Raw genomic sequence first — 18368 nt, 5'->3', positions numbered from 1 at the left:
AAGAGGTTTCAGAAGAAAGATCTTCCTGGAGATGTAGCCTTAGACCTTCCAGATGCCAGATATTCCAACATATGAAGAAGAGGCATGTTTTCTGCCCTTGTCAACCTCATGTGTGTGGACAACACAGCAGCCTCCAATACCTTTAGAAGATGCATATCTGCCCTGAAGGCCAAGGCTAAGACACCCACTCCTGGCTTGGAGCAGTGAGCTGGCTCCAAGGACTCCTAGAGTGCAGTGGGCCAGGATTGTTTTCACCACCTACATTTGTATTCACTGTGTTTCAGGAATGAATCTGTGGTCTCTTTCTACCCAAAGGACAGCCGATGTCCAAATCTACTTCTTTCCCATGAAATGTGAGGATCAAAGAGAGGCCTCTGTTAAGGGTCTCTAGGAGCCGCAAGGAGAGAGAAGGATGAGGTTTGTGAACAGGAAGGAGGCTACTGTGCCACGCTGTGGCTAAGCTGCTGGCACAGAGATACACGGCCGAGTCCCCCTGCTCTGTGCGCTGGATCTTCAGAGTGGAGACGGATCCCTCAGGCCTCTCTGCAGAGAACCGACCACTGGGCAGCCCTGATTTGTCTAGTTGATCATCATTCTGGAAGTAAGTCAGAAACCCTGGGCCCTGCCCTGGGACTTGTTGGTACCAGTAAAGGTACTCATGACCCGAAATTGGATCACACCTGAGAGTTACATCCTGTCCCCTCTTTGTGACTTTGTACCTTGGGGACTGCGAGACTCCAGCACCTGTGTGATCTGTGGAAGTAGAATTTGGCAACAGAATAAGGAAAACATTTGTAGTCATCACACACACACACACACACACATCCACACACACACACGCCTACACACAGAAAAAAAAATGAAACTCCTTGGTGTTCTGAGGACTCACCTGTCCCTAGGAAACCCAGGACCACCCAGCAGAGAAGCCTGGTGCCCATGGCAGGGTCAGGCCAGGACGGGGGCGTTACCAGATCAGTGTCACTGTGAGCAGGAGCAGAGGATGACGGATGTCCTTGTCCCCACAGGGCAGTTCCCACAGTGACATCACTTCCTCTGTCAATCCCCAGGAGGTCAGGGTCACAGCATTTATATTAGAACACACTTGGGTGAGGCTTTAAATATTTATAAGCTCCATTTTAACATCAATGCGCAGCTCATCGCTTTGACTTACAGAGCTGTCTGGACCTGGAGGCCTCACGCTGCATCTCTGAGTTCATCTTCTCATCCCACAGCTGCTCTTCTGTTTGCTGGGCATGTCCTGTAGGATGCGCCAACACTGCCCCCAACATAGGGCACAAAGGGGTGAGCTCATTGTCTTTCCTGCAAGTCAAGGTCTCCTGTGCCATCCACATTCATGACCCAGCCTTCCTCATTCCTCCAGTCACACGTGCCCAACAGGACTGTTCCATCGCATGGGTTCCCTCACGAACTGTCCTCATGCCTTTCTTCTGGGATCACTTCCCACCTTTGTTAACCAGAAATTCAGAAAAGGTACCTTGATAGAAACTCACAGCGGTCTTTTTTCATATTCCACTTAAATAAGTTTTTTAAAATCAATGTCACCTTAAATGAAGGAGAATGACAATTGAGCTAATTGTTATTTTTAACCACTCTCTTACTTACTCTTTTTCTCCATCTATTCTTATGGGGGGTATTTCTCTTTTCTTTCTGATTGCTTTCAAAATCTTCCCTTTGTACCTCATGTTCTACAATTTCCCTATGACTTGACTATTTGTCTTACTTGAGATTCATTTTGATTCTGGAATCTCTGAATTTGGGACCTTAAACACCTCTAAAGAATTGTCAGCTAACATCTCATAAATATCACCTCATAACATTCTACCTATTTTATCTGTTTGATACTTCAATCCTACGCAATTCAAAATGGGAAATAATGAAAAATATGCATATTCTAATATATGGGAAATATCCATTTTTTTCTTTCCTGTTCTTAAAGTCTTTCATATTTCACTTTTAATTTTCCATGTTGCATTCTAGATCACTCCTGCAGATCCATCTTTGACATCACTAAAAATCTCTTTCGGAGTAGCTGATCAACTGTTTGACTTTCCATTTTGTTTTCAGTGATTGTGTGAGGCATTCATAGATACATTATTTGACAATTTTTATGAAAGTTACTTGATGGTTTCGGACATTCTCTTTTTTCTTGTTTCAGTTTCCCTTCGTGTTCATTTAAATGTAGCTCTCCAAACTTTCATATCTTATAATACCAAAATTTACAGTCTTCAGGTTTGCACTTCAAATATTTGTTGTTTGTGTTCATGTTTCCTCATGGCTATGTCCTAATATTCTTCTTACTGGGAATCTGTTTGTTCGATAGTCGTCTGTGACATTCTAGAGAGGCCCGGACTGGGAGTGAACAACACCAAGAATCTGTCATGTTTACAGGCATCTCCAGTCTAACTTGCAAAGGTACGGGCCCAAGAACTGTCTGCTGCACTCCGGGCTGCCATATACATCCACAACATAGGTTGGTAGGGTCAGAAATGCTGTCTGGGAAGTCCCAAGTAAAGATTCAGAAAAGAATTCAAAATTTCTAATTCTTTTTAGAAAAACTCTCTTCATAAATAAATCCCATTAAGCCATGTAGTCATCATGACATTTTCTTCCAAGGGATGTTACATATATATATATATATACACACACACACACACATATATGCATCTCTGTGTGTGTATACATTTGTGTGTGTGTGTGTGCATATATATACATACACACATATATACACATAGATCTTAAATATAAAAATGGCCAAACCTGTGGATATCCCTACTTCTTTCTTTTTTTTTCTGAAACCCAGAACTTCAAAAAATAACTTAGATATTGGAGATATTGGAATTATATTATGTTTGTAGACTTCAGACTCCTTCTTTTCTTTTTAGACAGAATCTTGTTAGGTTGTCCAGGTTGGAGTGCACTGTCGTGATCTGGGTTCATGTCAACCTCCACCTCCCAGGTTCAAGCGATTCTCCTGGCTCAGCCTCCGCAGTAGCTGGGACTACAGGTGCCCACCACCATGCCTGGCTAATTTTTTTGTATTTTTAGTAGAGACGGGGTTTCACCATATTGGCCAGGTGGACCTTGTGATCAGCCTGCCTCGGCCTCCCAAATTGCTGGGATTACAGGCATGAGCCACCGCACCCGGCCTGACTTCACACTCTTTCAAATTTAAAAGCATAACTTATTTCAAACTGGAAAGTCCCATAAAAACTGACAAATGAGCTTGAAGAAGCAAATGCTCTTATGCTTCCTCAATGAGAGAATACTGGTCTATAAACCCCTAGAAAACCACCTCTGGCATAGTGTGACTTATTAACGCCCATCTATTCTGTGTCCAGGACACTGGGAACTTCAATATGAAAAATACTAGGGCCTAAATTTCTAGCATCAAAGATTTGTTTTACCATTGTCCAATTTAAGACACTGATGGAAGAAAAGTACTCAGTTTACTGTTTAGGTCCAACTTATACAAAGTAAAATGAATATCCTTTACTCTGAAATCATATGTTCTTCTCTGAGTAAATTAAAAGGTGACATAAATCATCAATTAAGCCTACTGGGCTAGACTGGGCCAGGGGAAAACAGAGTTTTTTTCTGGAAAGGCTAAGTTTCCAGGGTTAGTCAATGTGATTCAGGAAGGAGGCTGTTACACAAAGATTTTTCCTTGTTAGAAGATGCTGAGATGTGTGATATCCTGGGTACTCAGCTGATCTGGGGAGAAGGGTAGTTAGGCGTGTAATATGAAGGACCAAATGTCATCAGCAGGATTGTCCTGTGAAAATGTCTTTCAATCATCTGAGACATATTTTGGGCTCTTTGGCCCTCTCTGCTCTGTCTTGTTTGGGGGCCAGGTCTCTAAATGGGGAGAACGTATTTCTACCACACAGTATTCTTTCCATCTTCACAGAAATGCAGAGCAATTTCTGCAGGTCTGAGGACTTCACTTTGGGTTTGGCAGCAAATCTTTGAGCTGCTCAGCTACAAATTCATGAAGCACATTTCTCATACTGCAGAGCTCAAAGGGAGACCAGAGCATGAAGGGGTGGCCTGCCCCTCCACACCTGTGGGCGTCTCTCATTAGGTGGAACGAGAGACTTGAGAAAAGAAATGAGACACAGAGATAAAGTATAGAGAAAGAAAAAGTGGGCCCAGGGGACCGGCACTCAGCATACAGAGGACCCAGGCTGGCGCCCGGTCTCTGAGTTCCCTCAGTATTTATTGATCATTATCTTTACCATCTTAGAAAAGGGAAGTGGCAGGATAATAGGATCATAGTAGAGAGAAGGTCAGCAGTAAGACATATGAATAAAGATCTCTGTGACATGAATATGTTTAAGAAAAAGCGCTGTACCTTGATATGCATATGCAAGCATCTCCATAAACCTTTTTAGTGCATAAAGAGCAGCATTGCCACTAGCACGTCCCACCTTCAGTCCTAAGGTGGTTTTCTCCCTTCTCAGTAAATAGAACATACCATCAAATCAGGTTTTATACCAAGATATTCCATTGCCCAGGGACAGGCAGGAGACAGATGCTTTTCTCTATCTCAACTGACAAATGAACTTGAAGAAGCAAACGCTCTTGTACTAATCCTCCTCAGCACAGACCCTTCACGGGTGTCAGGCTGGGGGACGATCAGGTCTTTCCCTTCCCATGAGGCCATATTCCAGAGTGTCACATGGGGAGAAACCTTGGACAATACCTAGCTTTCCTAGGCAGAGGTCCCTGCGACCTTCCACAGTGTACGTGTCCCTGGGTACTTGAGATTAAGAGAATGGTGATGACTTTTAACCAGCAAGCTGCCTTCAGGCACTTGTTTACCAAAGCACACCCTGCATAGCCCCAAATCTGTTAAACCTTGAGTCACCACAGCACATGTCTCTTGCCAGGACAAGGTTGGGGGTAGGGTCACAGATTAACAGCATCTCAAATACAGAACAAAATGGAGTCTCTTATGTCTACTTCTTTCTATATAGACACAGTAACAGTCTGATCTCTCTTTCTTTTCCTCACAGGAGCACTTGCTTCGCTTATAAAAGAACTGGGTCCAGGAAGGCAGCAAGAGATGAGATTCCCTCCCACTGTCTCCACAGGTCACTGCACTGTGTCCAGGGCTTTGATGTCCTTGCAACTCCATCAGGAGGGAAGCTCAGGAAAGAGATAGAAGGAGGCAGAGCCCTGCCTCTAAGTGGAGGGAGACTTTAGGCACAGGATTAAAGAAAAGTTAGTAGCCCGTGTCTGGAACATCTACATATAAATTGTGTCCACATTCACCTGGGTAGCACAGGTGTCCCCTGGAGAGGAGTCCAGGGACTGTGGAAGATTGAGACAGTTGTGTGATCAGATGCCTCAGTCTGGGAGAATCCATCCTGTGGTGGATTGTGTTAAGTGAACTTTGCGAAGGCAAGATAAGAAGGCCATTTCTCTAATCATTCTGGGTTACAGATGGTCAAAGATACATTAGGTAAAATTTGTTAGATAGATGTAATACAGTCACTATTACACTAGGCAGGTCATTGTGGTCAGACTGAGAGTCAGTGACCAGCAAATACAGAGGCATCCAACAGACCTCGGAAGTCCTATTCCTTCTGCACCCTGTGTCCAGTTCACCTTCCCAAATGCTGGACAACAGCAGCCAGGCTGCCCCCAGTGTTTGGCAGTGCACCTGCAGGGGTGGCCCCCCTAACATGGGAACAGCTTCCACAGAAGCAGGTTTCCTTGGCCTTTTCCTGTCCTCCCAGCTAAAGGTCCCACTGCATGGCTTGGCATGCTCTGATCCTCTCAAGTCCCTGCATCTCCAGCCTGTCCTACCCAGAGCTCCAGAAGCCCTGGCTACTGACTGGCTCTCTCACCTTCTGACTTCTCTCCTCCAGACTTTGTCTTCCTTAGCTCCTCCCACATATGCATACGGTCTAATAAATCCGTTACAGTGTGAAATTTGTAGTGGCCCTGTTTTATTGATGCAAACCTAATGGAGATGTTCTTAACAGAAGTGGTTTCAAGGAACAACCTTTAACGATGGAATTCTAGAAGTGGATCTCTGATCTGTCTAGATTTGTTGTGGGGAAAGACCCTGAAGGAGAGCACAGAGACCTGTAGGAGGTCAGGTGCTGCAGCCACAAGAGGAAGCCTTTTCCCAGGTGTGGCCGCCATGATAGTGATTCCCCATCAATTTCCAAGACCGACCTGAGCCCAGCAATCGAAGGGGTGGGCTTTCTTGGACTTAATGCTAGATCTCTGCACAGAGCGAGGCTCATTCTGTCTGGGCCACTTTGGGCCACTTGGGGTTCCAAGGTTCCTGGTGTAGAGAACTCTGCCCAGGGCATCCGTGAGTCTTGGGGAGCGGGGAGGAGGGCAGAGCCTCCCTGTCTTTACGTGCAGAGAGGAGACAGCCTTGTAGCGCTGTGAGTAACTGCTGGCACAGAAGTGCACAGATGTCTGGTAGGGAGCAGCCGACTCTAGACCGAGCGGGAAATCCTCTGTGTTTGATCTAGAGACATTGTAGCCATTGGAGACTTCTCCTTTGTCAGTGACACCAGCAGCAACTGAGTAATGAATCAGCCTCAGCCCCATACCTGGGTCTTGTCGATACCAGGACATGCATTCATGGTTCATATCCTGGGCACACTGCAGTGTCATGCTCTGTCCTGTCTTCAGGACCTGGAATTTTGGGGTCTGGGTGACAGCAGCATTCCCTGGACCTGCAGAGAACAAAACTGATGCTGCAGCCCCAATGGGAAGGCACTGGGCCTTTAAATCCATGCAAGGGGCCCTGCCCAGGACCCATCTGCCCACAGGAGAGAAAAGGCCGCACAGCACAGAAGCCTCATGCTCATGGCAGGTGCTGCAGGATGGAGGGGTCTTCTGGCTCTGTGTGTTGATAAAAGGGGAACAGGGATCTCAAGGCAGTCATTCTGAGATGTCATTCTCACTGCCTGGGACCCAGAGCCTTCCTGTCAGGAGAGGCCACACCTGTTCCCCAGACAGTCAAATTCAAGATAGATGCAGCTCTCAGAGAACAGCTGAGAATGAGAAGAACACATTTGTCTGAATTGAAACAAGTCTATAAGATTTTCATGACCTTTTGTAAACCATTTGTATTTCAATGCAAATTTTATTTCTTCAATGATATAATTAACATTCTAGTGTTAGTTATCTACATAGTGCTGTAGTCTAGAGGCTTAGGGAAACTCCTCATGTCTTCCTGGTGTTTTTGACTCCTGTGTCCCAAATACTCCTTCAAGTATCCTTTTCTAATTTAGTTAATTGACCATAATCCTGTTTAAATTCCTTTGTCTATATTGGTTTTCTCTGTTATCAAGTTTCCAAGTCCCAGGGGCAGGCTCATTAACATTGGAGGAGTCGTTTTGCTCTGTTTCTTGTCAACTCACTGACAGATGGGACTCCTGAGAAACACAGCTGAGCAACTTCAGCTCCACCCAGGGCCCTTCATTTCCATGCCTGGGGTGAGACCACAGCAGGCAGAACCACCTCACACTGCTGACTGCCCACTGTGTGTGGATGATGGTGACCACACAGCACTGCCCATGACCAATGGGCACAAAGGTGGCCTGATGCGTGAGGGACTTGGGGAGAGAGGGCGGGCTTTATGTTAAGGACGAATGCTCTGTTTGTATTTGAGATATCATGTTTCGCAGAGAATATCCCTTTGTGCAGGATGCCTGCCGTTAATTTAGTAATAATTTAATTGAGTAATAAACAAAAAGGAACTCAAATAACATATCTCCTGTTTCCTCCAGGGTTTCACAAGCTTTCCCCAGGGGTTTTTCCTTGTCTATTTACTGAGCTCATCATCTTCTCCTGGACCCGGCAAACACCCTTCCCCCAGGTCATGTCTACTGTGTCTACTATACCAAGCAGCAGCATTTGATTCCTTCTGGCTCCCCTCATTTCCATGGCTGCTTAATTACCGGTGGGGTGGGTTTAGGATGGCACAGGGAAAAACAACGTAAAGGGCATTATTCTTCTAAGCACTGTGATTCACACTCAAGATGATATGCTTCGTGGTAAAGCCTCACAGTGAAGGGGTGGCCTACCCCTCCACACCTCTGGACATTTCTCTTTAGGTGGAACGAGAGACTTGAAAAGAAATGAGACACAGAGACAAAGTATAGAGAAAGAAAAAGTGGGCCCAGGGGACCAGTGCTCAGCATACAGAGGCCCCACGCGTGCACCGGTCTCTGAGTTCCCTCAGTATTTATTGATCATTATCTTTACCATCTCGGAAAAGGGGAAGTGGTAGGACAATAGGATCATAGTAGGAAGAAGGTCAGCAGTAAGACATATGAATAAAGATTTCTGTGACATGAATATGTTTAAGGAAAAGTGCTGTGCCTTGGTATGCATATGCAAATATCTCCATAAACCTTTTTAGTGCATAAAGAGCAGCATTGCTGCTAGGGAGTCCCACCTTCAGCCCTAAGGCGGTTTTCTCGCATCTCAGTAAACAGAACATACAATTGGGTTTTACACCGAGATGTTCCGTTGCCAAGGGACGGGCAGGAGACAGATGCTTTTCTCTATCTCAACTGCCAAGAGGCCTTCTTTCCTCTTATACTAGTCCTCCTCAGCACAGACCCTTCACGGGTGTCAGACTGGGGGACCATTAGGTCTTTCCCTTCCCAGGAGGCCATATTTCAGACTATCACATGGGGGGAAACCTTGAACAATACCTAGCTTTCCTAGGCAGAGGTCCCTGTGACTTTCCACAGTGTATGTGTCCCTGGGTAATTGAGATTAAGAGAATGGTGATGACTTTTCAAAAGCATACTGCCTTCAGGCACTTGTTTAACAAAGCACACCCTGCACAGCCCAAAATCCGTTAAACCTCCAGTCACCACAGCACATGTCTCTTGCAAGGACAGGGTTGGGGGTAGGGTCACAGATTAACAGCATCTCAAATACAGAACAAAATAGAGTCTCTTATGTCTACTTCTTTCTATATAGACACAGTAACAGTCTGATCTCTCTTTCTTTTCCCCACACACAGTACTCATCGCATGTGGATCAACAGTCCCCCATCCTCACCTCTCAGCTTGCCAACAAGTTACAGACTCTTAGAGTAGAAAAGGCCTTAGAAAAATCTTGTTTCCATTTCCAGGTGTGCTTTGTAAGGTGGAGTTGTTATTAATATTTAACACATCTCTTTGTCCTTCATTTCCAAAGCAATTACTCCCTCAGGTGTGCATCTGTGCTGAGACCTGAAAAACCATTAGGAGAAGGGGGAGGGTTGCATCACAGCTTCACAGCTTAGAATTTGATATGACATGTCCTTTGTCTTCGACATCCTGCGGCCACTCTGCTGTCTTCCCAACTGTCCCTCCCCACTGCCTATGCTTCCTTCTCTGCTGGTTCAAAGAAAATAAGATCCTCCTAATTTTAGAATGCAGGAACATTTACCAATTTCTGGCCCATAAGTGTCTCTCTTTGAACTCTGAGTTATTTATTAAACAAACTGTGAGTGCATTGGCTGTGCCATTTTTCCCTTCGTCACCAGACTTCACAAGATAAAGGAGCTTTATAGATGTTTACCTAACCTCCAAAATAAATTATCCCACCTTCCAACTACTTACCAAGCAAAACTGATGAAAATCAGATGGGATTTTAGTTAACATTGCTTTCCTGTACATTTCACATATAAGAAGTGACCACTTAGTTGCTTTTCTCCCTCCCTCATGTTAACAACAGCTCCTCATAGGGCTCCCTGGTCTAGTTTATTCACATCAGTGTCTCTGTTACATCTTGTGATGGGAATAATTTTCTCAAAGCTCAGATCTTCTGGTTCCAGGCCACTAACCACTTACCTGCTCTAGTATCTCCCCATTGCCAACACCATGATGCCTGTACCTGCAGTGCTATAGGGTACACAGACCCTCCTACCCCTGGTGTCTTATCTGAAGACAACCCCAGATGGTTCTAGACTTCCCCTCCCTCGAACTCCAGTGACCCATCGATCAATCCCACACAGAAACAAGCAGACTGTCCTTTATCTGGCTCCATCATTTATTAGCTCTGAGACCATAGGCAAGGCCATTCATTAACCTTCCTGGACTCTAGCCTCATGTAGATCCATCTATAAAACAAGACTAACATTCCTCTCAATGCTTTATGAGCATGAACTCAGATACTGTGTAGTCTCCCATAGGATTGATAATTATCTATCCTTTTATCCATTCCTGTCTCCTCATGCAGGAGAAACTGATAAAAGCTCTCAGACCTGCTAGGACTATGAGTGATGGAAAAGCTGGAATCATCAAATAAGTGCTGGGGTGAGGAGAACCTGGAAGCATAAGATGCCATTCAGTCACTTTAGAAAAGATCTGGCGGAACTTAGGAATCAGGCAACAGGGCACGAGTGCACCTGTCTACCCTCATTATGCAATGTGAAGCAGCTAATAGGAGCAGGTTAGGTCTATATAGACCAACCTGGAACAATAAAGACCAAGTCTAGTAACAGGAAGTATGCACATGGCAGGTAAAGTGTACAGGTGAACCCATTTTCTGTAGGTGTACTTGGGTAGAAAGTTATGCATGAACACAGAAAAGAGGGGTGAAAGGAAGCACACCAGAGTGTTAATATTGATTACCAATGGAAGGTGGGATTGGATTCGAGGGCATTATTGACATTTTCATTACATATATATTATTTAATTTGGTTATTAAAAAATCTTAACCACATACAAGCTTAAGTTTACACTTTTCATCAGGTGTCAGAATTTGTAGCGTCTAAAAGAGCAAAGTACAGAAAGCTTCTGTTAATGGAACACCCTATAAAGGCCCCCCCTTTTTTTTTTTAATAAACTGAGGATAAAGTGTGCTCCATAAAAATGCACGAGCTCCTGGAGAACACAGCAAATCTCTGACTGCTGAGGAGGATGAGCATCGAGGTCGACACATTTGATGGTGAGGTCAGTTCGTGCTGATTATGAACTAATAAGGCTTCTACCTCTGAAAGCCTGACCACCACGGGGAAGTGGAGGATCTCACTCCTTGTTCTAGAACAGGCTTTGAATAGCCCCCTGATTTGAAAAGGAAGAGAAATGAGCACCCTCTAGTGCCTGCATTTCCAAACTCAGTGAGAGCTTGTTTCCAGTTTTACATTTTTCAAGCTTTAGAAATGCTCTTTGTTTCTGATCCAAGTAGCAGTATTATTACGATGTTGATTGTAACGATACTGTACAGTTATCAATAGCACACAGCTTTCTCAAATACAGTTTTAGTGAGTGGGTGGAAGAAAATGCTGTCCTTAGGGAAGATGTTCCGACTTTGGTCTGTTTAAGGTTCAATTATTTAAAATAGCTAGTCTATTTTTGGTCTTTATTGCCTAAAGAGGTAAAACTGCATTCGTCTTTAAAGCATAGATTCAAATCATTTCGGCGAAACTGGGGCTTCCACCCCAATTTTGGGCCTCCACCTACCTCTACACCATCAGCTCCGGGTGTCTACTTCAGGGCTGTGTTTGACAGGCTGTTGGTTTTTCACTGAACATATGTCCTTCCCTCCCATTCCTAGGTCTCCGTCTTATTTCTTACATGAGACATATTTCAGGTACATTTATTCTTAGTGGTGAAAATCCAAAATTAAATTTTACTAGAATAAATTGAGAAAAATATGCTTAGGCATTTATATGAGAAAGTGGTTTTTGTTTACACACAAACAAAATTGTTTTTTTAGCTTTTATTGCATTAAATTAAACTCTTGTGCATCAAAAAACACCATTAAAATGAAAATGTAAGCTACAGACTGGGGAAAGACACAGGAATGCATATAAATGATTTTTTAAAAGTGTGAAATTTAACATTCCTCAAAGTTGCTAATGAAGAGGCCACAGTAATGACCCCTGAAGACAACTGAATCTCTACTGCCGCCCTGCTGGTCACTAGAGGGCAGTGTGAGGCTCTGACTTACTGACCAGGATGCAGAAGGTGATGATGGAGCAGGGGTTAGGTAGAAAATGTATGGACTAGTTTGTTTCCTACTTCTGATCCTTACAAGCCAGGAGACATGGGAAAATGACTCAATGTCCCTGAGCCTTCCATCCGTAAAGGAAAAATAAGAATGTTTGATATGCAAGATTGTTGAAAGGCTTTAAGCTATATAACAAATACAAAGAATCAATCGCACATCTAGGGCTCATTGGTCACTCTTGTCCTGAAGTTACCCAGGAAGTGACAAGCTGCAAGATGATGCAGCAGAGAAGTGGGCACTCTCACGGCACAGGAAACCTGGGCTCTGTTGGTTGGGAGAGCTCTGTGCTCAGTAGGACAGAAGACATGCCTTCCAAACAACTCAAAGCTTCCCTTGAAGGAGTGAAACCTCGGTGGGGCCTGCAGCTCTCAAATCAAAGCTAAGGCAGGAAGTTTATATACAGAATGTCAGTGACTCTACCAGGCTGTGCCAAGCTGCTGGCGCAGAGATACAGGGCTGAGTCCCCCATCTCCCAGGCATTCACATTCAGCTCAGAGCTATAGTTAGGGAACTGACGACCTGAGAATCGATGAGGGAAGTTGCCTCTGACTCTCTCTTCCTTCCTAGCATACTCAAAGATAAGCTGGGGCCCCTGACCCAGGGCCTGTTGGTACCAGGACACACTGCTGTGCCCAGAGATAGGAGAGCATCTCAGAGTCACTTGCTGTCCTCTCGTTTTGATCAGGTGTGTGGGACTTTGGGTGACTTCGGTGTCCACTGGGCCTGTAGGAAAAGGGGATGGAGGATGAGCACAGCAGACAGCCTGGAGACCCTCCCCAAGGTAAAGTGGAGGACACAGGAGTGGGAAAGCTGAGAATGGGGCTGCTGTCCAGTGCACAGGACTCACCTGCTCCCAGGAGACAAAGCAGCACCCAGGAGAGGAGCCCAGGGCCCATGGCACAGTGGGGCAGGCAGCACTGCACCTGACACAGGGCTTCGTTCTCCTGGGATAGAGTTGAGTGAGTTCTTTGCCTTGATTTTCCTGATGGGAGGGGTATCCTGTGATGTCACTGTCCTGTGTCCTCCCCATGCAGGCTTCCTTAGGTCTAGTGCTCCACGGACCCTGCACTCTCTACCTGTTCTGCAGAGCTGGAGGGATGGGTGAAGGCAGAAGCTTCTGTGGTGATACAGTTGCTCCTCTGCCTACACTGTCCCAGCTCACAGGCTGCCTGATTGCAGTATCACCCTCCTCCCACCTAGTACTGTGGTGCTCCATGCTGGAGCTCACACACCTGCTCATCAGCGGAGGGTGAGGAGCCTGTGATTAAACCTCAGGTTCCAGCTGTTCCTTGCGGTCCTCACATCATCTTTCTGATGCTAGATTCACTCCAATGTTTCTAACTATATTGTCTTGTCCCAGGCAACATTCCCAGCCCCTTTCCTCAGTGACTGGTGGTGCAGAGTTCCCAAGACTTAGTCAGTCTGATCAGATCCAAAGCAGACCTGGGTTGTGTGCAAATTATTAGTAGTACAGATTCCCCAGAAATAATTATAGTACTTTAACAGCTCACAGCACAGAGTTTGGCTTATAGGAGACAGGACAGCAGAGAGAGGTAGGGTCACCATCTGTGCTGGCTTGCAAAATCTATTCCCTTGGATCCCTTCTTTCTGGGTTAAATTTCTTGGTGCCTGAAAGTAGTCCCACAGTAGCCTGAATGCTTAGCACCTTAGATGTTTCTTTCTGCAGATATCTTAGCGAATGATTCATAATTTTTATGTTCCATGAAGTCCTAGAACAGGACACAATTTTGCCAAGGATTTTGCTACTTACAATAAGAATGGCATTTACTTCAATTTCTGATACCTTCTTTCTCATTTCTCCGTGAGCCCTCACCAGAACTGCCCTTAATTCTCTATTTTCAGCAATCTAGGCTTTTACTAGTCTGCTCCTCCCAATTCTTTCAACCTCTATCCATTAACCACTTCCGATTAACTACAGCTGCTTCCACATTTTCAGGTATTATAGCAACAGCTTCACTCTCGGTACCATATTTTGTTTCAATTTCTTTCCTATTGCTATAAAGAAATACCACAGACTGGGTAATTTATAAAAACAAGAGGTTTATTTGGCTTATAGATCTGGAGACTGGGAAGTCCAAGATCAAGGGTCCATAACTGATGAGGGCCTCCTGCTGTTATCCAAGGCAGAAGGAAGGGGAAACAAGCATCTGAAACAGAGTAAACGGCTGAATTCATCCTTTTTATCAGAAGACCATTCCCGAGACAACTAATTCACTCCCACAATAAGGGCATTGATCTCTTTCTGAGGGCAGATCCCTCATGAACTAATTGTAGCTGACCCACCTCCCAATACCATTACATTGGCGAATTTCAACATGAGCTTTTGTGGGGACACGCAAGCGTAGCACACGCATCTACACCATGAGTCTGTATTTCCACTCTTAAGTCTGTATCTGAAAAAAAAAAAAGAATACGTATGTCCACAAGAAAGAATTCCACAAGAATATTCACAACAACTTTATTCATAAAGGTTGAAGACGGGAATAACGTGGATATCCATCAACAGGAGCATGGATAAACAAGCTGTGGTATATTTATGCAATGGAATATTCGTCATAAGAAAGAATGACCTACTGATACAACAATATGAAAACACTTCAGAAATACTAATTTTGGAGAAAAATAACTCAATAAAAATATGATTACATTATATGAAGCTCAAGAATAGACAAAGCTAGTCAATGGTGATAAAAATAGAAAAGTTTTTATCTCTGGGATAGAAATTAATTGGAAATGTGCATGAGGACACTTTCTTGAGTAATGGAAATTTTTTAATAATAATTTCAGTTATTATTTCACTGGCATATGCATTTGTCAAAATGTACCAGGATGTCCTTGTATTAATATTTGTGTTTTACTCTCTATTAATTATACCTTAATAAAAAGTATTACTAAAAATTAAACAGCTAAATTGCATAAAAGGTGGGAGTCATATACAAATGTATGCTTGTATTCTGCACAGCCCAATTTAAAAATGAATCACACAAAAACAAGAAAAGACAGGAACACACCTATCTGTGTAAGATATGGAGAATGTGAGAAGTGCTCAGTGACTGAAATAGGCAACATTGAAATTTGGCAACAAAATAACCTCAAGTGACCAGTGGGCTGAAAAACAAGTGAGGATCAATATCAAGGAAAGTTGTAGGCAAACAAAAACTTTCTAAAATTATCTTAATGAGCTGTTGAAATTCTGAGAACCATGAGCTGTTATACATTTCATAACTTGGGAAATTGGGCATCCGTCAGTCTCACAATCGAGCATTTCCTTTCTTTTTGACTTTCAACATATTAACCAATAGGTGAATTGATTTTTTTGCCCAGCAAGCAGACTGCTCCCCTCTTTGTGAGTTGGGTTCTGGGAGACCCGGCACTCCCCCTTTGGCAGCCTCACAGAGGGGAGTTGGGGACAGCACAGACACACGGGATTCCCTGCACGTGGGATTTGCACTCCCTGTAACGCCCAGCTATGGAACACTCAGTCCTGCAGTTAACAGATCCCAACTAAAGAAACCTTGCCTCTAGGTGTCCGCTTTAACTGTAAGTGCCAAAGAGGGATACAGGCTGGAGAAAAATTAAACGTTTGCTCAATATTATTCTGTAATATTTTACAAGAGAATCAGTTGAGGAATTCATGGATTTTCATTCAAGCCAAAGTCATGATAATAGCTAAATTCTTCCTTAATCTACCCTGAGAGGAATCAGACACTGTTCTATGCCCACAAATACTTAGTAGAGACTCATTTATAGTCTCTTTGCAATAATTCTACTAGTCGATTATCTTCAGGACTAATTGGCACAGTTTGGTGCATCTACTAACATTTTCCTTCGTTAGTTTCTTTACTTAGGTGTTGTAGAAATTGTTCTCAGTATTTTTTTGGCCTCCAGAGAACACCTGCTTGGTGTCCAATGGAATCTGAGCCAAGGTGATGTTATCAGTACTACTTATAAACTTGTAGAATCCCAGATCACTCAAGCAGGTTAAAGCTGTTGCCTGGCGAGACCTGCAGGGAAGATGAGGTGCAGCAGAGATGCACTGAGCTCAGGGCACAGCCCACTCCTCATTTTTCCCTTTTGCTCTGAGGCAGTTGCTCCTCTGCACCTGCCTGGACACCAAGGCTGCCCAGCCAACATTCTTCAACTGTAGAGCTCATTAAAGATGAGAGGGACGTCCCACCGCTTGCATAACTGTAGGTAGCCTAGCAATAACTGAAAGCTGCTGCAACATCTGCATAATATTGGATCCAAGCCCTAATTTTTCTTAACTCTTTCCCTCCTATGCTGCTCTCCCAGACTGCCCAGAGCCCTTTAGCTCCCAGTGGACCACACTGCCATCTTGTGGCCAATAAGTGAAATGTCATCACTGTTTCTTCCGCAATGGCCCAAGGAATGCTGGGCAATGTCTGCAGAGTGAGCCGCCAGAATATTCCAGAAGTGCCATCCCGCAGGTTTTATGAGCAGTTTCCCTAAACCCTCATCCCAACACTAGTTCTAACCCTGATTATTGCATTGAGTTACCAATCTTAATATCCCACCCTCATTCTGAATAACTCTTATCACATAGCTCCAGTTATAGCCTATCTTTTTCTCCCTTAAAACTACCATTTAAAGAAAGAGGAACAGAATGAGAGGAATGAAAGAAAATAATATTTGGTTTAAAATAGGAGGAAAACACAGACGTTGAAGTATAAAGAGATTATTTAATCGGAATCACTAAAAACAAACAAATGTCCTTCAAAAATGACAGTGTTATCCCAAAAGTATAGATCAGCAAAAGATGAAGTCAAATGTGTAATAATAAAAAGTAAAATTGAAATATACAAAATGAGTCCTCATATAAGGCAATAAGCCATAGTAGAGGGAGCGGTACCTAATGCAATAAATAAAGATGGATATTATTAAGACCAGCAAAGGGCCTGCTACAGGAAATGATCACATTATACATTGCACATCCACTGATCTGAGCACCAAAGAGGGAAAAAATGATTCTGGAAGAGGCAGAGGGCAGCGGTAGCTGAGAACACGCTGGTGCAAAATAGTATGATAAGGAAGTAAATCAGCCAGGGGACTGTGGAGTACATGACTTTTCTTTCTCCTGTCTCCTGTGACAGCTGAACTGGACCATTTTCCTCTCTAAGAATTTGCTCCTGCACCCTGAGTTCGATGCCCCTGGTATTTGCTCCACCTCAGCTTCCCATGGACGAACTCCCTCTCCCTCCTTGTTGAGCACAGTCTGAAAGAGAGGTCTTCTCTCCCTGCCCTTCAATCCCACAGTACTGGGGATTGGCACAGACTTCTCAGTTGGCACTGACTTCTCTCATGGCATGCCCACATGCCCCCTAACTGTGCCTTTTCATTTCCACTAGACTGAAAGTAGGATATGGGCAATGAAACTTAACACCTTTATTATAGGATGCATAAGTGACTGCTTTCAAAATTATTGCTGTTTCTTTCACTGCCTTGGATTATATCTGAATAGGAAAAGAGGCACAATTTCTTAATATGAGTTAACCACAAAAACCTTCCCAAGTGCCAAAAACAATATAACTACCAAGGGATTGCTCTCCTCATTGGTGCGATGGAAAAAAAAAATACTTTAATGGAGACCCAGAATTCAGTCCCCTTCATCCAAACATCATTGTATGGCCTCGCTCTACCTAAAAGACAGGGAGAACCATTCCGGTGCCCTGCACCTGGCAGGAAAGCCCTGCTAGAGACTGTGGGGAGCTGGCGAGGATGTGTCCTGGTGATTCCGCCCCCAGAGCAGGGATTCTCAGGCGACTCTGGACCACTTTCAGGGACTGAGATGGAGAGTGGCCATACTTAATCTTGGAGGGGACAATACTTCGGGTGTGACCCTTCTGACCTCTCAGCCTAAAGTAAAAGCAGAGTCACTCCTAACTAGTGTGGAGCTACTTAGCTATGACTGGTGAGCTGCTTAGTTTCCTAAGAAAAATAGTCCCTGTTTCAGGGTCTGTCGGAGCCACAGAAGAATAGCAAGGCCGGAAGTGATTCACAATCTCACTGCCTGGCCATCTCTGTTGCCGATGACTCCAGCATCTGAGTATTCCATGCAGGAAAGATAATTTGTAAATAATGCACTGGTTCAGTGACACCTTTAGAGGTATTCAAAATAGTTGTCATGTTTCAGACTGGCATGCTTGTAGGAGACACAGACCTACAGAGCAAGATAATTTGGAGGTTGAATAGAAATAGGAAAGATGGAGGACCCCTTAGATAATGGCTTCTAGGAGCAAGAGTAGAGGAGAGGTGAATTCTGAGCCCTTTTGTCCCCACAAGACATGGCATAACAGGGGCATCAGAAAATACTCCAGTGA

The 18368-nt window shown here is 44.1% G+C and overlaps 1 gene segment (V, D, J or C); it reads right to left on the bottom strand.

Moving 5' to 3' along the window:
• Nucleotides 1-265: 265 nt before the first annotated feature.
• Nucleotides 266-1054, bottom strand: LOC113223201. The segment is given in 2 exon segments: nt 266-753; nt 890-1054. Coding segments are annotated over 2 exon segments (522 nt in total).
• Between the last annotated feature and the right edge of the window lie 17314 nt (nt 1055-18368).

Source organism: Piliocolobus tephrosceles, unplaced genomic scaffold (assembly GCF_002776525.5).
Source record: "Piliocolobus tephrosceles isolate RC106 unplaced genomic scaffold, ASM277652v3 unscaffolded_39784, whole genome shotgun sequence".
In the NCBI taxonomy this organism is placed as follows: Eukaryota; Metazoa; Chordata; class Mammalia; order Primates; family Cercopithecidae; genus Piliocolobus; species Piliocolobus tephrosceles.
This window is presented reverse-complemented; position numbering and strand designations above follow the sequence as displayed.